The 22,942-nt window shown below is 53.9% G+C and overlaps 1 protein-coding gene across 1 annotated transcript in view; it reads left to right on the plus strand.

Moving 5' to 3' along the window:
* Positions 1 to 22,942, plus strand: part of Trerf1 (transcriptional regulating factor 1) — a 148,338-nt gene that overhangs the window by 90,874 nt on the left and 34,522 nt on the right. The window contains 5 exon segments of the mRNA XM_048347764.1: positions 1,892 to 1,996; positions 18,171 to 18,762; positions 18,765 to 19,399; positions 19,402 to 19,863; positions 22,281 to 22,327. Of these exon segments, the coding sequence (XP_048203721.1) occupies positions 18,438 to 18,762; positions 18,765 to 19,399; positions 19,402 to 19,863; positions 22,281 to 22,327 (1,469 nt within the window). The 5' untranslated portion in view covers positions 1,892 to 1,996; positions 18,171 to 18,437.

Genomic DNA, 22,942 nt, shown 5'->3' on the forward strand with positions numbered 1-22,942 from the left:
TTGTTGGCCCTGGCTGGCTTTGAACCTGGATCCTCAGATCTCAGCCTTCAAAGTAGCCAGGATGTCAGGCGTGAGCCGCCAGTGCCCCCAGCCTGTGTTTGAAAGGGCCTTGAACAACTCTGATCTGTAACAGGGACAGAGAAGTGCTTGCTATGCCAGACCATGGGGGGTGGGGGGGAACCAGACAGCACCCATGTCCTCATTATGGCTTTCAGGCTGAAGCAGGGAGACCAGCTCCTGAGTTACAGCGGCTTCCTGGAAGTTAGAACCTGAACAAGGATCAGATATGAAGGAGGGGAGAGCTGGGGAAACAGTCTCGGGGGGGAAAGAGACTGGCATGTGCAAAGGCCCCAAGGAAGAAAAGGGCCTTGTTCAGGAGCCTCAGAGAGAAGCTCGCTGGAGCTGGGAGGCAGAGAGAGCGAGAGAGAGAGAGAGAGAGAGAGAGAGAGCACTACAGGCCCCCATGAGTCCACGTGTCCTGCCGCAGAAGGTCTGGGCCGAGCTGGTGCACACGGGTCAGTGGACTGAGTGGGACCTCCTCCTCCACTGCACAGAGTACTCTTTCTCAGTCTCGATGGGGTGGAGTGGGGTACAGTATCAAAAGAAGGGGAGCGCATAGGAGGGGGGTTGTCCCCATATATAAAAAGCTTGAAAAACCAGTCTTTTCCCACTGTTTGCACAATGGAAAGAAAAATTTGGAGGGCTGTGGCCCAAAGTGGTAGAGCGCTAGCCTTGGGTGAAAGAACTCAGAGGCAGTGTCCAAGCCATGAGTTCAAGCCCCAGTCAGGGCACAAAAAGAAATAAATAAGAACTACTTAGAAGCTGAGACATGAAAGCAAGGAGCACTTTCTCTGAACATTCAGATGGATGACTAGAAGGTCCCCCGGGCCTTCAGGCAGTTTGTAGAGGATGACTCCCCCCCCCCCCCCCCCCGCTTTTTTTGCCAATCCTGAGGCTTGGACTCAGGGCCTGAGCACTGACCCTGGCTTCTTTTTGCTCAAGGCTAGCACTCTGCCACTTGAGCCACAGTACCACTTCTGGCTTTTTCTATATATGTGGTGCTGAGGAATCGAACCCAGGGCTTCATGCATATAAGGCAAGCACTCTTGTCACTAGGCCATATTCCCAGCCCAGACTTTTTTCCTTTTTTAAAACTGGTTTTTGCAGACAAACGATTTCGGAATATTTAAAACAAAAATCATTTTCGCAGTATTAACCTATGGGGAGGAACCCCGGGCTTCTCCCCATTTGCAAATAGAGACGACTACCTAAGTCAGGGAAAGGTTTGTTCTGTGATGATTTAGAAATCAGAAAGCCAAAACAACACTTGGTCCTTCATCAGAAATCATCTGAGAAGTGGGGGCCCGTGCCACTTGTGAGGGGGCAGCTCCTGGGGGCAGGCACAGAATGCTGGGTACGTTTGGGGCAAGCAAAGCACCTACCAAACTCTGTTGTCCTGAAACCAAATTCTCTCTCCGTCTCCCCTTCTCTCTCCCTTTTTCTATCTCTCTGTCTCTGTGTCTCTCACTCCTTGTCTCTTATCTCTGTCTCACTGTCTCTCTGTCTGTCTGTCTTTCTATCTCTGTCTCTGTCTCTGTGTCTCTCATTGTTTCTCTCTCACGCTCTCTGACTCCCCTTCTGCCTCTCTCAGTTCATTTGGAAGGCAGAGGTTGCATCCAACTCATCTTGGCGCTCTCGTTCGTCAGGCCCTCCGGGACATACCATAGCGTTTTGGGACTGCCTATCAAATGCATATGCTGGTACCCCCAATCCAAAAAAAAAAGGGGGGGTGACGGCATCCTGGGGAACCCCCCCTGGCCCTGTGCGCTTCGTGCTACTGCGCTAGGAGAGGCGATGAGGAAGTGACCTTTCCTTCTCCTTTTTCCTTCAGAGCCGGGTCTTCTCTTCCCGCCTGCCGCGCAGCATGAGAGCATGACCAGCCGGCCCAGGAGCCCCGCGCCCGGCCCCCGGCCCGCCGCCCGCCGCCCCGGCCACGGTGAGCTCCGCTTCCCTCCACCAGGCACACCAGGCCTCCGGGGTTTCTTTCTCTTTTCAACTTTGGTTTTCCTGCACGCGCGCTTACGTGTGTATTCGGTAGTGACTGGAGGCTGGTTTTCATAGCTGACCGTGGACCTTGGCTTCGTTTCTTATGCTGTGGAAAACATCCATACTACAGCCGTTCCTGATTGTCTGTTATCGAGAGAGAGAGAGGGGGGGGGGGGGGGAGGAGGAGGAGGAGGAGAGGGAGGAGGAGGAGGAAGAGGAGGAGGAGGAGGAGAGGAGGAACAGGAGAGAAGGAAGAGGAGATAGAAGGGAGTTGAGGGAAATAGAGGAGAGGAGAAAGAAGAAAAGAGAGAATGAAATGATTGCATTTTTGATTGAGGGGTGAGCTTTATTTGTATGATGGGTCTTTCAAGGGCTTTCTTTCACATTAAAGTGAGCTCGTGCTCTCTGCTCTTCAGCCTCCCATTTAGAATGTGCACGTGTTGGCTGTGTTCTCCCAGTTATGTACCCCAGCTATTTTAACAGGCCTACTTAAAGTCTAAAATTAACCAGTGTCTTTCCCCTCCTTCCAAACAATCCTGAAGCATAGACTGGATCAGTTCTAAGCTCGACCTCTCCCGACTCACCTCCTGTCCTTCTCCAGTGTGTTTTCATTGGATCCTACTTTTCTCTGCCTTATAGATCTCTGCAGTGTTTATTTAGATTGACATGCACACTTATCAAGACTTTTTCTCCCTTTCTTTCATGAACCTGGGGTCATTTTCCTCCAGCCATATATCCTTCAGTCAAGGCCTGTCAGTGGCGGCAAGCTATCTGGATTTTTCTGCCTTGGTGTTTTATTTTTTGCTGGTGTTGTGTGCGTGTGTGCCAGTCCTGGTACTTGAACTCAAAGCTTGGGCACTGTTCTTGTGCTTTTTTGCTCAAGGCTAGCACTCTACCACTTTGAGCCACAGCTCTCTTTCTGGTTTTCTGGTGGTTAATTGGAGATAAGAGTCTCACAGACTCTCCTTCCAGGGTTGGCTTCAAACCTCAATCTTCAGATCTCAGCCTCCTGAGTAGCTAGGTTTACAGGGGTGAGCCTCCAGCCCCCAGCCCATTCGACTCTTTCTGAACCTTTGCTCTAAGAATTCTGAAATGTATGAAGAACAAAAAAGAGATGGATTGAGAGGGAACTAGTATTGATGGTTGGTTGGTGCCAGTACTGGGGCTTTTTTTGCTCAAGGTTAACACTCTACCATTTTGAGCCACAGCTCCATTTCTGGATTTTAGGTGGTTAATTGGAGATAGGAGTCTCCTAGACTTCTTTACCCAGGCTGGCTTCCAACCTAGATCCTCAGATCTCAGCCTCCTGAGTAGCTGAGATTACAGGTGTGTGGCACCAGTGCCCGGCTGCTCTTGGCTTTAGACCGTGCCTTTCCTGGGTATTTTGTCCTGGTGTCATTGTACCATGGCTTCTGATGGGGAGTCACGCAGTAAAGGTGGTGGTTTTCAATCCAGTTGCTTGTCCTGGGGCTAAATCTCTCTCTAGCTACATTTAAAACTATTGTTTGCAGAGCTGGAGATGTGGTTTAAGTAAGAGAGCACCTGCCTAACAAATGCAAGGCCCTGAGTTCAATCCCCAGCATCTCCCTAAATGTGTGTGTGTGTGTGTGTGTGTGTATAATATGCAATACATATGATATGCATATATAAGTGCAAACACACATAATATATAATACTGTATGTGATATATATGTTAACCTGCAATATCATAATAATAGACACATAGACATATAATAATTTATGTGTCTAAATGTAAATTTCTGTCTTTGTTCTGCTTAGGTTTATTGGGATTCCTAGAACTAGAGATTCGTATCTTTCAACTGTTCTGGGAAGTTCTCACCCTTGATTTCTCTGGGTGTTACCACTTCCCCATTCTCTCTCTCCTTCTGGAACCTCAGTTGACTTAAGTGAGATCTATAGACTGTTGTGTCTTGTGACCCTTGTTTTATATTTTCCATCTTTGTCTCTCTGGGCTGAGATGTGGAGAATTCCCTCAAGTCTGTCTTCTGGGTAGCTAATTGGTTCTGTGTCTTCAATGCTGTGTGATCCAGCCATTGAGCCCCCTCCTCCTTTGGAGGAAGTGAACTTCCTTTCTTGGTCATTTCTAGAAGTACTGGTATCTTATTTTTCAAATCTCCTTGGTGATATTTCTCTGGTTCTCTGGTTTCTTGCTCATATTTGAAGAATTTTGTTTTTTTAATAGTGGATTAGCTTATTGGCAATTGTGTCTTCTCTTGTCTGGGTTCCAGTGTTGGGCGTCTATGAGGGTCTGGTTCTGTCTTCTGTTGTTTCTGCTGACTGCTGTGTAGTGCACCTCGTCAGCTGCTGCTTCTCCTTGTAGCATGCGCATGTGCACACGCACACACGTGTGTGTGTGTGTGTATCTATCTGTCTGTCTGTCTTAAAGCTTGAACTCAGGGTCTGGGTGCTATTCCTGGTGTTCTTTTTCATGGGGCCTGCACTCTACCACTTGAGCCACGGCTCCACTTTTGGCTTTTTTTCCCCCCAGTAGTTTATTGGAGATCAGAGTCTCATGGACTTTCCTGCCTGGGCTGGCTTCCAACCCTGATCCTCAGGTCTCAACCTCCTGAGCTGAGATTATAGGCGTGAGCCACCAGCTCTCCTTAGAAATTTTTCAAGAATTAGTTGAGGTGTAGGCTGAAGTTGGATTTTCCGACTTCATTTGCATTTGCTTCTGGTAGCTGTAAGGAGACTAGTAACTGAAAATCAATTTGAATTAATTCTCTCTCTCTCTCTCTTTTTTTCTTTTTGGTGCTGGATCAGGGGTTGAACTCAGGGCCTGGGCATGGCCCCTGAGCTTCTTTTTCAAGATTAATGCACTACCACTTTAAGCCACAGTTCTACTTCCTGCTTTTGGTGGTTAGTTAGAGATAAGAGTCTCAAAGACTTTGCTGTCCAGGCTAGCTTTGAACCACAATCCTCAGATCTCAGCCTCCTGAGTATCTGGGATTATAGGTGTGAGCCAGCAGCCCTGGGCTTTGAATTAATTCTTTATTTATGGCTTTTCTGGTCATACAAGTAACACAATTCAGACTAAAGCCAAGCTTATAGTTACAAATTTTCAGAAGAGATTTTCTCTTCCCTCCTCGCTTCCTCCACTCCTGCCTTAGGCCAAGGGGAAGTGTTCCTTCTACAGATGCTGCTCATTCTCAGTGGTGGAGCCCTTGGGAGCCCCATTTCTGGGGCCTCCTTGGCTTTAAAGCTTGGACAGCTCCCACTGAAAAATTCAGAACCTCAGATTCTGCAGGGATCCCCAGAGCAAAAGCCAACCTCCCAGGTCCCTGCTCTTCATTTGACTTTGGTCTTTGAAAAATCTATGTGTACCATTGCAATATAGAGATAGCATTTTTGTTGTTTTGGGGGGGAGCAGGTATTGGGGCTTGATAACCACTCCCTCGGCGCTTTTTTTGCTTTTAGTTAATTTATTTCAGTAGGATCTCACTAACTTGGCCCTGTTGGCTTTGGACTGTAGTCCTTCTATCTCTGCCTCCCAAATAGCTGGGATTACAGACTTGGGCTACCACACCCAGCCATCATCTTAAGATTTACACGTTTTACCCAGCACATCGGTTGTTTTCACTAGAAAGACTGAGAAGCTATCTGTTCTGCCATATTGCAAGAAAGTACATCCTATTTCCTCTCATTAATCTTTCCCAGAAGATTGTACCCCAAGTCCCAGGAGAAGGTGTGTAACTGGCCACTGTCATAGGTTCAGCAGAGAGAACACTGGAACCGAGTAGTTACCTCTCCGGCCCCCTTTCTCACCTTCCCTCTCCCCGGGCAGCCTTGGACTATTTTGGACATAGCTTGATGGTCACAAAGGATCTCGGTTTCTAGCAGCATGCTTTAAATAGCCGGCCCGCTTTGTCAGACTTGTTTGTGGGTCTGTGTTTATCTTCCTTGAGGGAGGAAATGGCTTCTCCTCTGTGGTGGCCCGGCCCGTTGCTTCACCGGTGGTCCCCGCAGCCGCTCGCTTTGTTCTCACTCTGCCGAGGGCTCCGGGCCCAAGCCAGCTCCTGCGTGCGTCTCCTCCCGGCCTCCCCTCCCCCTCCTCCCACTCTCCCCTGCCCTGCGCCCCTTCGTCGCTGCCCACCCTGCCCTTCCTGCCCTGGGCCTTTCATGGAGGAGAGCTCGCGGGCGCACACACACAGGTTCTGCCGAAAGAGAAAGAGCTGAGCTCTACCGCAGCTCTGGCACTTTCCCCTGAGTCTCAGTTTCCCCCACTGTCACCCAGGGAGGGTAGACATAGCTGAGGTGAGGACAGAGATGATGGGCATGGTCATAAGCCCTTGTCACCGTGTTCCTGTGGCTGGGAACCCATCTCTCGGAGGCCAGAGCCCCGCATGACACCGCTGTTGTGTGAAACCTGGTGAAAATGGAGGCGGGAGTCTAGTGAGCATGAGACACCCAGCCTTCCTGCTACATGCTCTCAACGAGGAGCTGGGTACCGTGGCACACACCTGTAGTCCCAGCTACTCTAGCAGCTGAGGCAGGAGGATCCCTAGAGCTTAGAGGTTCAAGGCTAGCCTGGGCTACTAAATGAGAGGCTTCTCAAGAACAAACGACTGTGGTCACTGTATATGATTTTGGTACACTGGATATTGTATATATACTTATCTGAACTAGGGAAGGGAAAGAAAAATGAGGGAGGGTATAACAAATAAGACAAGAAATGTACTCACTACCTTATTATGCAACTATACCCCCTCTGTGCATCATCTTGTCAATAAAATTTAATTTAAAGAAAAGAACAAGCGAGGTAAAAATATCTGATTGCAGCTGGGCTGGTGGCTCACACTTGTAATCCTAGCTACTCAGGAGGCTCAGATCTGGGAATCACAGTTCAAAGCCAGCCTGGGCAGGAAAGAAAGGCCATGAGACGCTTTATCTCCAACGAACCACCAGAAAATGGGAAGTGGAGCTGAGGCTCAAAGTAGTAGAGCCTTGAGCTGAAGAGCTCAGGGACAGCACCCAGGCCCAGAGTTCAAGCCCCACAACCGACAACGAAATTAATTCATTTTTAAGAATTGGTTACAAACAGAGCACAGTTGGCCGCTGCTTGCAGAGGATAGAAACCAGAGGTTCTGTTGGGACAGATGTTCCTCTTCCCTCCCCTCCCCCCACCCCCTGCATCTGGACCCTGCGCACGGCCACAAAGAGGCTGCAGGTGCTACTCACGGTGGCGGTCTCCCTTGGGTTGTCCCTGGTGCACAGGGCCCAGCTGCCCAGGGACACAGGTCCCTCCGTGACCAGGCAGGGACGCAGGCTCGTCAGTGCCCATTGGCTTCGATTCGCGTCGCTGGCGTGGAACAGTGTTTCCCTCACCCCCTACCCCCAGATTTGTATCAGGGTCACATCCTGATCTGATAGCTATCAGGCAACGGCTCTTCTCTCAGCACTGCCGCTGATAGTGATTCCACACCGGAGGCCAGTGGTGGTTTGGCTTGGTTTGGTTTTAAGTACCAAATTCTAATGAACCTCCAAGTTCTCTAAATGTTAGTCTATTTATTATTTTTTCAAAAGAAAGATCTCCTACCCACATAAAAGCCAGAGCGTCTTCCTAAGGAAGCTGGCCTTGCAGAGTGGCCGGGTCCGGGCAGGCTCCCTGGAGGAGGCGGGAGAGGAGGGGAGCTCGTGCCGGCTCAGTGGGGCAGGTCAGTGAGGCGGCTGGAAAGGAGCTTCGTGAATTGTGGCCATGCTCATCATGATGGAGTCCGAGGTTCGAGGAGAGCGAGTATTCGAGCCCCAGATGGCCTCCTTCAGCCCTCTCGGAAGAGCCATATCCAAAGCCCCGCAAAAGCCCCGCAGCCGTGGCTCGCGCCTGTATTCCTAGCTGCTCAGGAAGCTGAGATCTAAGGATTGTGGTTTGAAGCTGGCCCCGGCAGAAAACCCCTAGAAACTCTTATCTCCAGTTAGCCAGCAAAAATGCAGAACTGGAGGTAAAGCTCATGTCAGTAGACCAGTGAAAAAGCCAAGTAAGAGCAAGAGGCCCCGAGTTCGAGTCCTAGAACCTGCCCATCCATGCACATCCATACACATCCCTGTGCATGCCCATGCACACACAGAGTCTGAGAGGCCTGCGCTTAGGCTTGGCCGGGCGTCTCCAGATTCCTGAGCCTGCGTGAGTGTCCAGCTGGTCTCTCTCTCCTACTTGTGGTGTCTGGACCACCACCTCACCTGTGTAGACCAGGAATTGATGGACACTTTTCTCTAGACGTGTCATCTGTGAGTACCAAAAAAGGCCTTGGAGCCCTCCCCTGCCCCCCACCCCCCCCCCAGCACTTGTCTTGCACATGGCGCTTGGATATTTTGTGGGGCTGAAGCGGCTAGGGGAGGAGGCGATGGAATAGGGCGGGACTTCTCGAGCCAGCCCTGTGGCCGTGCACTGCGTGCTCTGGGCTCCAAGGCCCAACCCCAGCAGCAAACCTCAAAGTCTACCAACAGCCGCTCACCGGCCGTGAGTCACTCTTCCTGCCCCACCTTCGCCCTCGCTGCTCTGAGCTGGGTGCCCTGCACGGATTGCCTAGCACCCCCACTGGCTTGTAAGGGGAAGCCCCCAGGTGGGCTGATGTCTTCCATGGCCAGTTCTCATCATGTACAAGCCTGGCCTAGGTGCATACGTGGAGGTCGTTGTTAGAACCAGGAACCGGGGCGCATCCCGCCTGGGATCACCTCAAGAGTCTGGGGTGCCGGGGTGGTGGTGGGTGGAGAGACCGGGGTGCCTCAGGCAAAGGCTCCAGTGTTCTTACGATCATACCAAACCCATGAGAACACGTTGCCAGCTGAGTCACTAAACGCCGCTGTGGAGACGGGCCAGCAGTTCCGCACTGTTCAGTGGTCTCCCTTTGAAAGCTATGATAGTAACCCTTATTGTCGCCATATACTTGATTTTACAAAGGTGTGCGATGAATATGCATGTGTAAATATATACATTTCCAGGCCTTGAGCCAGCCGCACCCCTGGGCCTCTTGCTTTTTGTTTGCTATTTAGGCAGGGTCTCGTGCTTTTGCCCAGGCTGATCTTGGACCAGGATCTCCTATCTCCACTTCCCCCGTAGGTAGGATTACAGGCCTTGGCCAACGTACCTGACCTACTAATTACAACATTCTACCTAGGGCTTAAGTCAACCCAAACCATCTTCCAGCTCCAGCTCCAGCTCCGTCCTCTCCCAGATAGTGGTGGGACAAAGTCAGAATAAGGCACAGGTGTGTTGCATGTAGCTTCCTCCTCCCGTCGAGGCCCCCTCAGTTATCACGTAGGAAGCCCTCCCTCTGGACACCTTGGCTGGTTGCGTGAGGTCCCAGGTGCCAGGAGCCTTTGGAGCTCTGTGGGCGCCTCTGCTCCTTCTGCTGAAGTGGAGTCCGAGGTGCAGAGGGAAGTCATTTGCCCAGCAAGGTCACAGGGCCACCTCCTCCTTGCTTGTTTGTTGTCAGTTATCTTGGCGGTGGGGGGGGGGGGTGTGACATTTCCTGAATTCACAGCTATGAGTGGGGGCTGGGAGGCTGGCAGGGGAAGTGGGCTTAGAAGAACCTGGCGGAGGGGGCCGGGAATATGGCCTAGTGGCAGAGTGCTTGCCTTGCATGCATGAAGCCCTGGGTTCGATTCCTCAGCACCACATACACAGGAAAAGCCGGAAGTGGCGCTGTGGCTCAAGTGGCAGAGTGCTAGCCTTGAGCAAAAAGAAGCCAGGGACAGTGCTCAGGCCCTGAGTTCAAGCCCCAGGACTGGCAAAAAAAAAAACACACAAAACACCCAAAAAACCAAAAAGAACCCAGCTGAAAGTGTTGGCTGAGAGTGTTGGCGCTCCCCGTAGGTGGAGATAGATAGCCGTGAGGTCTTAGACCAAGAGCAGAGTGGGAGACCTGGATTAAGGCGGAAAACCCAGCGCTGCCAGAAGACTGGGGGAGCTAGCTAGTCAGGGGCAGCAGGGACATTTTTATCTATGGAACTCAAACAGATACTTTGTTTCTTTGCTCCTCAGTGATGCCTTCTTGTGTGCTCTGGCTCTGGCCTTGTTCTGGTGCGCATGTGCAGGCTCCTTGGAGGCCCCATGACCTGGGCTGGGCACCCAGGCTCTGCCTCCCTTGGTTGAGTCTTGCCAGCATGTTAGACCCCCAGACCGCCCTTCCTCCCCGGAGCTTGACAGCACAGCCTCCCTCCCTCCCTCCCTCTTCCTTCCTTCCTTTTCCTCCCTTCTCCTCTTCCCCTCTTCCTTCCCTCCCTCTCTCCATTCCACCCTCCTTATTTCCCTTTCCTTTTCTTCCCTTCTTTCCCTTACTCCCTCCCCCTTTCCTTCCCTCTCTCCTTCCTTCCCTCCCCGTTTCTTTCCTTCCCTTCTCTTACTCCCTGTCTTCCATCCCTCTTTCCCTTCCTTCTTTCCTCCCTTCCTTCCATCCCTCCCTTCTTTCCTTCCCTGCCTCCTCTTTGCCTTACTGGGGATTGAACCCAGGGCCCATCACTCTACCACTTGAGACATGCCCTTTTCCTCTCCTGGGGACTTGAGAGCTGGACCCCAGAGAACCCCTTGACCTCATTCGGGTTCCCTCTTGTATATTCCCTGCATTGCACTGATTCGTGGAGGCTCACACACCCCAGAAGTTACCCGCAGAACGTGAGCCACTAGTGAGATTGTCTTCTGCCTGGTGGTGCCATTGGGCCTTCCCATGATGCCCTGGGGCCTGGGGCTTTCAGAGGGGCTGGAAGAGCACGGTGGCGGTAGATCCCTACTAGAGGCTCCCGGGCTGCTGGGGTGCCCCCACCCCCCACATGTCCACTCCATTCTGTTTATTGAAACAGAGGGAGGGCTGAAGGTTGCCTAGGAAACAAGTAATCAAACCAAACCCATCAGGACTGAGTCATTGGGTCTAAGTGGAACTGTTTCACTCAAAGCCAAACAATAGAAACCCCACCCAGAGCCAGGCTGCCCCGCCCGCACCAGGCACCTTTTGCGCGTGCGTGGTGGGCCTCAAGGGCTCCTCACCTGGCCAGAGCAAGATGAGGTTTGAACCCTGCCCTTTGCGTGCTCTGGGGCTTCCATGTGAGCCATTTCTTTCTAGTGAGATGTTCTGACAAGGAGAAAAAGTACTGAGATAACTAGAGCTTAGCCTTATCAGTCTAGAACTTTCCTGAACTTTCCCCTTCCCTATCCCCTTGGTTTCTCCTTCCTTCCTTCCTTCCTTCCTTCCTTCCTTCCTTCCTTCCTTCCTTCCTTTCTTCCTTCCTTCCTTCCTTTCCTCCCTCCTTCCCTTCTTCCCTCCCTTCTCCCCTCCCTCCCTCCCTCCCTCCCTCCCTCCCTCCCTCCCTCCCTCCTTCCCTCCCTCCCTCCCTCCCTCCCTCTTGTTTGTAGAGTATCTCATATTCTCCCAACTCCAAGTTCATGACTAAATGTCACAGGTGCAGTCATGAGCTGCTGTTGTTGGTCCGGCTGTTGAGGTCAAGGTGAGAGGCGAAAGGACGCAGTGCAGTCCCATCAGATCTACACCCAGTGAACGGGGCGCATCAGCTATCAGGGTGCCTCCTCCTCGGGCATCTGAGGCTTGGGGACCTGCCCTCTGTCATAGAAGTTCACTCCCCCAATCTTCATTTCCTCATCTTTGAAACACAAGCAGACCGTTAACATGGCCGATGCCCGTGCTGTCTAGAATGCCGGTGTGTTCTAGAACGTTACTGCTGATCTTGAAGGATCCGCCTGCCCCTCCACTGCCTCAATGTCCCGCCGGAAGCCAAGCACACACAGGGTGGGAGGATTTGGGGCTGCGCGCCGGGGAGACTGGTTTCCTCTGCGCTCCACTGGTGTCGAGCAAACTCCGTGTTCCCTGGGGGAAGTGACGCTCCATCCCTGAGCTGCCTCACTGCGCGCGCGGGCCTGGGTCTCTCCTGGCCTCTGCCAGGCTCCAGGCCCCGTGTCCAGTCCCATCGGAGCCGCAGGGGGCCCTGGGGCACCATTACTTCAGCGGCAGAAGGAAGTTGTTTTGGCAAGAAACTGGGTGCATGAGATAATGGGGGGCAGTGACCCACAGGATAGCAGCCTTGAGCAAGTCATCTCAGACTCGGGCTTTTCAGGGGTGGGGAGGGTACTGACACACACACACACACACACACACACACACACACACACACACACACCCCGAGTCCCAGGCCTCTTCAGGGGTGGGGTGGGGAGGGAACTGAGACACACACACACACACACACACACACACACACACACACACACACACACACACACACACACACCGAGTCCCCCAGGCCTCTCCCTGGCCACAAGCCCACCTCGATCCCCATCACTGCCCGCCTGGCAGGAACCTCAGAGGAGGAAGAAGGGGAGTCCTGCTTCTGGTGACCTCAATTCCTAGATACTTCAGTCAGTGACAACATGGAGGGCTTCTCCGCGCTCTTTTGGTGGTGGTGCTGGTTTGCTTTGGTTTTGGTTGCCCGTGAGGAGTGATCTACAGTTGGCTCAAGCGCTTGCTTAGCGTTTTGGCTTAAGACTGGAGGTCCACCGCTGCAGCCATGCCTCCACTTGTGGCGTTTGGGTGGCTAGCTGGAGAGAAGAGACTCCGGACTCGCCTGGAACCTCACTCCTCCTCCCTCGGCTTCCGAAGTAGCTAGATCGCGGGCGGGATCCACGGGCGCCCGGCTGGTTAGTCCTCATCTTGGATCCAGTGTACATTAAGACTCGCTGCCCTCAGCAGCCCTCACAATTGGCCCTTCTAGGGTACCCCACCCCACTGTTCCCTTGGCCTGCAAGGGTCCTGGGAGCCTAAGTAGCCACCAAGAGCCAGCTGGCTGTGGCCCCGCCAGTGACTTGCCCACTGCTGGGGAAGGCCAGCCTCCATGGCGCACTGAGGGGAGAGGAGACTTTGCCTAGGACAGCCAGATGTCCAGAGCTGATGGGGGCAGCCGCTAGGCTGAGCCTGGAGCGGCCGATGTCCAGAGCTGATGGGGGCAGCCGCTAGGCTGAGGCTGGAGCGGCACGAGGCGGGCGCTCGCCACCCCCCGACTCCTTGGGAAGTGTCCCTGGGAAGGGCTCCAGCCCACATGCCCCAACTCTGAGCCAAAAGGGGCTTCGGAGCCCTGGGGCTGTGGCATTGCCCAGGATGTGGCTCTGTGTCACTGGCTGCCGCTGTTTACGCAGTGTCCCGGTGTGGCCCTGACGTCATGGGCTGTGGTCCCCTGGGCCGTCTGTGAACTGCTTCCTGGCTGAAAGGCACGGCTGAGCTGCCTTCCAGAAAGATGGGAGACACCGCTCTCGACTCTGGGGCCCTGCGTGACCGTGACTATAATATAATGGGGAGGTCTTTGAAGAAAGCCTGCTGGTCCGTTTTTAACCGAGCCCTTACCCCAGCAGCAATCCTGGGATGCTGAGGTCTGGGGGGGAGGGGGCCCCATGCTTATCCCAGCACGTGGGCTGCACAGGGTGTGGATGTCCACTGTGCCCTTCTCCACTGTAGCCTCCGGAAGGAGGAGGCCTTGGCGGCTCGGCCTAAGACAGCTGTCTTGGCAGCTGGGCTCCCAGGATGTTGGGTGTGGTTTTTAAGTAATAGCAGTGGAGCCCTGGAGGGCTTGGTTTGTGTTTTCTTACATTAATAATTCACTCTGAGGCTACAGGTGGGGCTTAGGGAACCCAAATCACCCTGCCAGAGTCCTTAATCTCCCATACCCCCTGGGGCTTTCAGGGTACAGCCTGAGGGAAATCTCCCATTTGCCCTGCCCTGCCCGGCCCTGCCCTGCCCTGCCCTGCCCGGCTCTACCCAGGCCAGCTTCATGATGGAGATCCTGTCTTTGGCTTCAGTCCCAGTGCTGATTCAGAAGTTCTCCCTCCCCAAGTCCTCAGGGGCAGGAGATCCTTCCTGTGGGTCCTAGAACGCTCCGCTCCACCAGAGAGCTCCGCCTCCCCGCAGGCGCGCCCCATGCTCCGACGCCCACCCTGCAGAGCCGGGAGTAGCCGGTGGCCCCGCTCTGGCTCCCGGGAAGCCCCTCTCCTGCAGATGGAAGCTCAGCACCCCCGAGGGGGGTGGTGGGTTTTCATCTTCCACGGCAAAGTCCTAGCACAGCAAGCCGTTGGGGTGAGTCCGTGTGAAAGAATACAGAGGGCTGGGAACTGGTGGCTCGCCCTTGTCATCCTAGGTACTCAGGAGGCTGAGATCTGAGGGTTGAGGTTCAAAGCCAATCCCAGCAGGAAAGTCTATGATAGACTCTTACCTCCAATTAACCCCTAGAAGACAGGAAGTGGAGCTGTGGCTCAAAGTGGTAGAGCACTAGCCTTGAGTGAATGAGCTCAAGGACAATGTCCAGGCCCTGAGTTCAAGCCCCACTACCTACCAAAGAAAAGGAAGACTACAGAGGGCAGGCTGAGCACAGATGTTTGTCTCGGAGCCACGGGGGCCCCGTCGATTCATAAGGACAAGAATCCCTACCTGCTGCTTGTCAGCGCACAGAGTGGTTATTGCCTGAGCTTGCCGGTCTCCTTGCAGTTGAGAATTGACTGCCCTGGGCTGTTTCAGACTCACCTCAGAGCTCATGGCCCCTACCAGTCCTGTCTTCTTTCTGTAGACCTGTGGGCTGAATCCCTGTCAATCACTCTGTCGCCAGGTGATTGAGGGAGGGACCAGGCAGGCTGCCGAGGTCCTCATCCATGCCATGCGCCACCCCCCCACCCCAGCCTGGTGTTCAAAGATGCCAGAGGACGGGTTGTGAGTTTCCTCTGGTGTCTGTGAGTGGTCACTGCTTGGAACAGTGCTGATGGAGAGGGCAGTAATCCCCGTGGCTGTTGGAACATGCCCTGTGTTGCTCTCACAGAGCTGCTCTTCATACTGGAAGTGCTTAGCAGCCCGTTCCCGGGAATGAACTCAGGGCTTCATGCTTGCGAGGCAGGTGATTAACCACTTGAGCCATGCTCCACTCCCTGCCCCTTTTTCCATTGGCTATTTCCAAGGTAGTGTCTCCATGCCCAGTCTGGCCTGTCTAAGATCTTCCTACGTGAACTTCCCAGTATCTCTAGGGTGACTGGCATGCCATTGTTGAGGTTTTATACCTGGGCTGGCCTCCAACATCCATCCTCGATCTGTACCTCCTACATAGCTGGCACGATAGACGTGACCCACCGCACTCAGCTGCCTCCCTGCTTTGCTTTGTTTCTTGGTTCCCTGCCACTGTGTTCCCGGAAGAGAGTAGGGACCACTCAGGATGGTCTCTGAGACGCGTGCATTTGTCCCTTGAGTAATTCTCAGGTCTGCACTGCAAATACCAATTGCCTGCAAGACCCCAAATTCCAGTTTATGCAGGTCAATAAAAGACGAGGCACCAAGTGTATGGCTTTGACTCTGGTTTCTTCTAGGAAAGCCGTACTTCAGTTATTGAGGTTATATAAAAAGCATGGCGGAGGTCCAGAGCCAGGGTCACACAGAGTGAGCAGAACCAAAGCCCAGAGAGTCTGTCTTCTGCTCCACGACCCCTTAAAGCACCCCCTGTTCATAGTCGGTGCCGGTGTCACTAATCTCACTCTGGTCCTTGTGACCCACCAGGGAGGGAAGTTTGGAAAACGGGCCTGAGAATCTGTCATGTGGACCTGTTCAGATCCTGATCGCCTCCCCCAGGAAGCGGCCCTGGATTGCAGCCGCCCTGACTGCCCTGTCCGTGTGTGCTGTGCCACCCAGGAGACAGGGAAGACGTGGCACAGGGCAGTCCCCGTGGGAGACAGCGAGGACGTCCGTCTCTCCTGAGGGACTGCAGTCCAGGGGCAAGAGGGAGGTGGCAGTGAGGCCCAGGGGCCTCCATACCCATAAGTTCCCAGTGGAGAGCTGGGAAGGCAGACTCCCCGGCGCCCTCTCTGCCGACTCCTGGGCTGGGAGCCGGGTCCTTACTCTGCTTCCTAGGACTTGCAGAGCAATGGGACCAGGAGGGTGGAGAAGCTCAGGGCCCTGGAGACTCAAAGGGGGCCTGGAGGTTCCTCCCACGGAGGGAGGGAGGGAGGGAGGGAGGGAGGGAGGGGAGGAAAGGAAGGGGAAGGAAAGGAAGAAGAGAAGACCCACCAGACACTGGGCTAGGGGACAGGCAGGGGGGCGCCCACTGCCGTCTTTGGCTGAACAGGGCTGTGTGGTCATCAGTTTACTGGCTTGGAAGACCCCCCCGCCTGCTTTATGGAGGAGACTAACCAGAAAGCATTTAGCATGACAACATGGCTTCAAAGGGAACCACGTGCCATGAGCCCCCATCTTGGAGAAATGCCCTTGGCCTCTGCTTCCTGGTGGAGAAGAGCTGGGAGGAAAAGCCCCAGCGGGATGGAGTTGAAGCTTCTTGGCAGACCCCCCTGAAACCCCAGAGGAAGGCAGGTCTAGACTAGGAGCCAAGAAAGGCATTTGGGAAGTTGGATAGCTAAGCATCTAACAGTCTTTGATATTTGTTCCTCAAACCAGCAGTGGTCTGGCAGGATCGGGGTGTCACCCCTTCTGAATTGTAAGCAAACAAGCCTGGCCAAGACCCCAGCCAACATCAACTTCCTCTCCCAATGTCTCTTTCAAAGGATGGCCTTAGGACCGTCGTCCCTCTTGCAGGCTGTGTGTGTGTGTGTGTGTGTGTGTGTGTGTGTGTGTGTGTGTGTGTATACACTGGGACTTGAACTCAGAGCCTGGGCACAGTCTTTTAGCTCTTTCTGCTCAAGGCTGGTGCTTTGCCACTTGAGCCACGCCTCTGCTTGTGGCTTTTCACCAATTCTTGGAGATAAGCGTCTCAGAGGACGTTCCTGCCCATCTGGCTTCCGCATTCCAGACTACCTTTTCATTTTTGGTGGTGCTAGGGTTAGAACTCAGTACTTGTCATTTGCTAGACAGGTGCTCTACCACTTAAGTTATGACTCTAGCCCTTTTTACTTTCGTTCTTTTTCTAACAGGGCCTCAGTTTTTGCCCAGGATTGAGATGCTCCTGCCATAGCTAATGTAACAACCCTGCACCACCAAGCCAAGCTTCTTCCACTGACAGAGCCTCACAAACGCTTTGCACAAGCTGGCCTCAAATCGCAATCCTCCAAGCTCAGCCTCCCAAGTAGCTGGCATAACAGGCCCAGCGGGACCACCTTCTGAGGAGTGGGAGGAATCGGTCTCCCTGCTTCCGCAGCTCAGCACCCACCCCCCAAGCCCCCCACCCTCTACTCTCCCACCCCCCCACCCCTGCTTTTGCACAGAAGCCTCCAGTGCCCAGCTGCACTTTAGGTTCTACTGAAAAATCCACCCTAAGAGATGATGGAGTAAAACTCTCTACCCCTTCGCCCACGTTTAAGTTTACTTTTTATTATTAATATTATTATCTCTTTGCAGATGTGACTTCCAGTGTATTGTAAACATTGCTATTTTTAAGTAAAACGATGACATCACTGTTTCAAGTTTACCCAGTGGAATCTAAACACCGTGGCCACTCCGTCCCCAGCATCTTAAAAACACACGAACGCTCTCTTCTGCAATACTCCCTGTCCCTTCTCCTTGAAGTTTTATTTCTGTCTCATTTCCCCAGGGAATTTTGCCTTCATGTAATATGCGTGATATATGTTTATGCTTAAAATGCTTTCATTTGTGTCCCTACACTATAACAACTTTATAGATGTGTGTATGTATATATATATAGTGGAAACTTTTTAATTTCCTGAAATCATAAAAAAAAAGCATTAAAATTTTCTCTAGGTTTGGGTTATCAGTACAATTATTAATAGCATGCAATTGGTCAACAATATAGATCTTTTTTTAATTTGGAGAAATGATTGGTACACATAGAAAGGAAATCCTAATGAGTCCTACTGTGAGGAGGGTGGTCCTCGATGACTTGTTTTCTTTTTTTTTGAGCCAGTATTGGGGTTTGCACTCAGGGCCTCCTGTTCAGTTTGCTTGCTCACGCTAGTGCTCTACCCCTTGGGCCATGCCTCCAGCCCTGCTTTTTGCTGCTTGTCTTGGAGTTGGAATCTTGAACTGTGATCTTTCAGCTCTCAGCCTCTCGAGTAGCCGGGGTTCCAAGCGTGAGCCCCGGGCCCCCAACCCCCGCCCCCACCGCCCTGTTGAAACCTCTCGTCTTCCACTCTCCGAGTGAACGCGTCCTTTCCTTTGCATCTTGTCTCGCAGGTGTGAACAGCGTCTCCTCCCCGCGGTGGTGTTTGGGGGGTTGCTCGTCTCGGGTGAGGATGTCCCCCCTGCTCTGCACATGAGTGGCCCAGGCCGACAGAAGCCCCTGCCTCCAGCCCCCCTTGCAGACACGTCCACCATGGAGTAGTGTGAACTCTTGGACTCAGCTTCTCAGGGTCTCCATCTTTCGGGGGGGGGGGTTGCTTCAGTGACCTTTGTGTTTTATGCTTTTGTGGCTGGACAGTCACGAGCAAGGCCGACACCGCGATGGGGGACCAGCAGCTGTACAAGACCAACCACGTGGCCCACGGCGGTGAGAACCTTTTCTACCAACAGCCGCCGCTGGGCGTCCACGGCGGGCTGAACCACGGCTATGGGAACGCGGCGGCCGGGGGTGGCCTGGAGCCCCCCCAGGCCTCCCCCCTCTCCCCCCACTTCCCTCAAGACACTCGGGATGGGCTGAGCTTGCCCATCGGCTCCAAAAACCTTGGCCAAATGGATACCTCGAGGCAGGGCGGCTGGGGAGGCCACGCGGGGCCTGGAAACCACGTCCAACTCCGCGGCAACCTGACCAACTCCAATATGATGTGGGGGCACCGGCCCAGGTGGAGCCCACCGACGCCTACCAATACACCTACTCCCAGGCCAGTGAGATCCGGACCCAGAAGCTCACCAGCGGCGTCTTACACAAGCTGGATTCCTTCACCCAGGTGTTTGCCAACCAGAACCTGCGGATTCAGGTCAACAACATGGCGCAGGTGCTGCACACGCAGTCGGCGGTGATGGACGGGGCGCCCGACAGTGCCCTCCGCCAGCTGCTGTCCCAGAAGCCCCTGGAGCCCCCCACCTCCGCCCTCCCCTCCCGCTACCCGCAGGCGGGCCAGCAGCCCCACCCCGGCTTCCCCGCCGGGCTGTCCAAGCCGGCTCTGCAGGTGGGGCAGCACGCCGCCCAAGGGCACCTGTACTACGACTACCAGCAGCCGGTGCCCGCCGCGCCGCTGCAGGCCCCGCAGGTGCTGGCCCAGCACCTGCCCCCGGTGCAGCAGCCCCAGTACTTCCCCCAGCAGCACGCCGCGCAGCAGCGGGTCTCCATGCAGGAAATGCAGCAGCCGCCCCAGCAGCCGCCCCAGACCCGCCCTCCCCAGCCTCCGCCTCCGCAGCAGACGCCGCTGCCCCTGCCCCCGCGGCAGGGCCCCATGCAGATACCTCAGTATTACCAACCCCAGCCCGGATGCAGCAGCACTTGCAGGAGCAGCCGCCGCCGCCGGTGCACCTGCAGCCCCCGTCCTACCACAGAGACCCTCATCAGTACAGCCCCGAGCAGGCGCATGCGGTCCAGCTGATCCAGCTGGGCTCCGTGCCTCAGTACTACTACCAGGAGCCCCAGCAGCCCTACAGCCACCCGCTCTACCAGCACAGCCACCCGCCCCAGCCCCAGCCGCCGCCGCCGCCGCCGCCGCGGGAGGACGGGCAGCTGAAGGCCTATTGCATCGATCGGCAGACCCCAGCCCTGCTGAGTTCCCACGGGGACCTGGGGCCCCCGGAGACAGGAATGGGAGACCCGGCGAGCTCGGACCTGAGTCGGGTCAGCAGCGCGCTCCCCCATCGGCCCCTGCTGTCCCCCGGGGGGGTCCACCTCAACAACATGGGGCCTGCGCCTCAGCAGCCGTCGCCCAGCGCCCTGTGGCCCCAGGTACCCGACAGGCCCCTCGTCCAGCGTGGGTAGGACAGGTGGGCCCGGCCCTGCGGCAGGCCTTTGCTTGTGATGGCGGCCTTTATCCGCAGCGCTCGCGATCTCACGAAGGAGAGGGGGCCAAAATGCTGTGCGATGTGGAGTCGATCCTCCTGTAGCATTCTTAGGACAGAATCTCCCAAAGCATGGTGTGCAGGGCATGAGCAGACGCCACTGGAGAAGCGAGGGCTTCTCTACGTATATTTGGAGACAGGCACAGGCACTCGGCGCCTGTCGTCCTAGCTGAGAGCATAATTTGAAGCCAGCCCAGACAGGAAAACCTGTGAGACTCCTATGAAGCACCCCTAAAGTTGGAAGTGGAGCTGTAGCTCAAGTGGTAGAACCCTAGCCTTGAGCTTTTAGTTCAAGCACCAGTATAGGCACCAACGATGATTAAAAAAAAAAAAAAAAAAAAAAAAAAGCAGACAGGGCTGGGGATATGGCCTAGTGGGTAGAGAGCTTGCCTCGTATACATGAGGCCCTAGGTTCGATTCCCCAGCACCACATATACAGAAAACGGCCAGAAGTGGCGCTGTGGCTCAAGTGGCAGAGTGCTAGCCCTGAGCAAGAAGAAGCCAGGGACAGTGCTCAGGCCCTGAGTCCAAGCCCCAGGACTGGCCAAAAAAAAAAAAGCAAACAGTGTTTTCCCACTGCAGGATCTCCTATGATCCAGCAGTGTGCAGCGTGACTCTTCCAAACAGGGTGCTGCGTCCAGTTGTGGACATGAAAACCTGGCAAAAATAAAATGGTCTGGCAGGATAGGAGACGATAAGGAGTGGTAGAGGCTAAGTAAGATTGGAAAGCAAGCACCCTGTGTCATTCAGAGTTGTAGAAAAACACTCTAGCAAGGGGTAGGGGGAAGTGTGCAGTTGGTGGAGGGCTAGCCAGTGAACAAAATCATCAGGTACAGAGCTCGGGTTCTCAGATGAAAGCAGACTTTTTTAGGTCTATCAAATTAAATATGTCTACAGGCCAGATTGAGCCTCGGGGGCTGTGGTTATTAATCTTTTTCTTTCTTTCTTTGCCAGTCCTGGGGCTTGAACTCAGGGCCTGAGCACTGTTCCTGTCTTCCTTTTGCTCAAGGCTAGCATCCTACCACTTGAACCACAGCGCCACTTCTGGCTTTTTCTGTTTATGGGGTACTGAGGAATCAAACCCAGGGCTTCATGCATGCTAGGCAAGCACTCCACCACTAAGCCACATTCCCAGGCCCCCACCCCCCTTTTTTATAATGCCAGTTCTGGGGCTTGAACTCAGGGCCTGGGCTCTGCCTCTGAGCTTTTTTTTGCTCAAGGGTAGAGCTTGACCATTCAGCCACAGCTTCACTCCCAGCTTTTCTGGTAGTTTCCTGGAGATAAGAATTCCAGACCTTCCTGTCCAGGTTGGCTTCAAACTGGGACCCTCAGGTCTCAGCCTCTTGAGCCACTAGTGCCCACTATAGTTATTAATCATTGATTAGTTCTTCCAAAGTATTTTGACCATAAAAGAGCCTACTGTGTGTGTGGTGGGGGGGAACTGTTCCTGCCTTGGCATATTCCCACTGCTGCATTTATTTGATGACAAGGACTTTAGAAGGGAGGAACTAATTGAGTGGAGAGAAATCTCCAATGGAGGTTGTTGAAGGTCAAGGGTGAACTTGCTCCTCCACTTTGTTTTTGCCTGGGCTCCCACCCAGAAATAAGGCAGAGCCTGGTGTGAGTATCAAAACCCATGTTTTGGGAAGGTGGCTCAGCGGAAGAGCGCTTGCCTACCATGCATGAAGCCCTAGGTTCGATTCCTCAGCACCACATACACAAAAAAGGCCAGAAGTGACACTGTGGCTCAAGTAGTAGAGTGAGTGCTAGCCTTGAGCTGAAAAGCTCGGAGACAGCAGCTAGGCCCTGAGTTCAAATGCCACAACTGACCAAAAGAGTTTGAGCCCAGTGGGCTGGGAATATGGCCTAGTGGTAGAGTGCTTGCCTTGTATACATGAAGCCCTGGGTTTGATTCCTCAGCACCACATAAACAGAAAAGGCTGAAAGTGGGCTGGGGATATGGCCTAGTGGCAAGAGTGCTTGCCTCGTATACATGAGGCCCTGGGTTCAATTCCCCAGCACCACATATACAGAAAATGGCCAGAAGTGGCGCTGTGGCTCAAGTGGCAGAATGCTAGCCTTGAGCAAAGCGAAGAAGCCAGGGACAGTGCTCAGGCCCTGAGTCCAAGCCCAGGACTGGCAAAAAAGAAAAAAGAAATGAGGCCTAGACGAACAGACATGAGCAAGATCATTATGAGCAGGAACGTTCTAGAAGGGTCAACCCCAGGGTTCTTGCCACTGGAGATTGGTTCTCCCTCTTCACACGTGTGTTTCCTTTCTTGTTTCCTTCCGTGTCCCCGTTAGATGCACCTGCCTGATGGGAGAGCCCAGGCGGGGTCCCCGGAGTCCAGGTAGGAGGGCTTTCCTGGGTCAGAGCTGCAGTTGTGTTGGGGAACGTCTACCACACTCTGTGACCGTGTGTAGTAAAATAAGTCAGAGAGGCCGCATGACGGCCCTCATTTTAGAAACAACAAGCGGGAGGCTCGGGATCTTCAGTTTATACGTCAAGTGGGGTGTCGTCGGGAAATGGACTCCAAAGGCCATGTTCTTCCCGTGGTCAGTCAGTGAGCATTGATTGAGCACTTACTGTGTGCCAGGCACAGAGCTCGGCTTCGGGACTGAACCCGGAGCCTGCAACTGTGGGGGGAAGAAAGATGTCTGCTGGCTGTTGTCTGGCTTTAAGAACGCCCTTCCCAGCGAGGCCCTGCTGGTTTGTACCTGTGATCCTTGCTCCTCAAAAGGCTCAGGTCGGAATGCCTCGGTTCCAAGCAGGTCCAGGTAGAAAAGTCCAGGAGACTCTTATCTCCAATTAATCATCCAAAAGCTGGGAGTGGAGCTGTGGCTCAAATAAGTGAGTAGAGCCCCATCCTTGAGCAAGACAGAAAAGCCCAAGGGAAGCCGGATGCTCTGAGTCCAAGCCCAGTACCAGCACCAAACAAAAGCCCTTCCTCCCCTCTGAGCCTGGC

Source organism: Perognathus longimembris, chromosome 6 (assembly GCF_023159225.1).
Source record: "Perognathus longimembris pacificus isolate PPM17 chromosome 6, ASM2315922v1, whole genome shotgun sequence".
Classification (NCBI taxonomy): domain Eukaryota; kingdom Metazoa; phylum Chordata; class Mammalia; order Rodentia; family Heteromyidae; genus Perognathus; species Perognathus longimembris.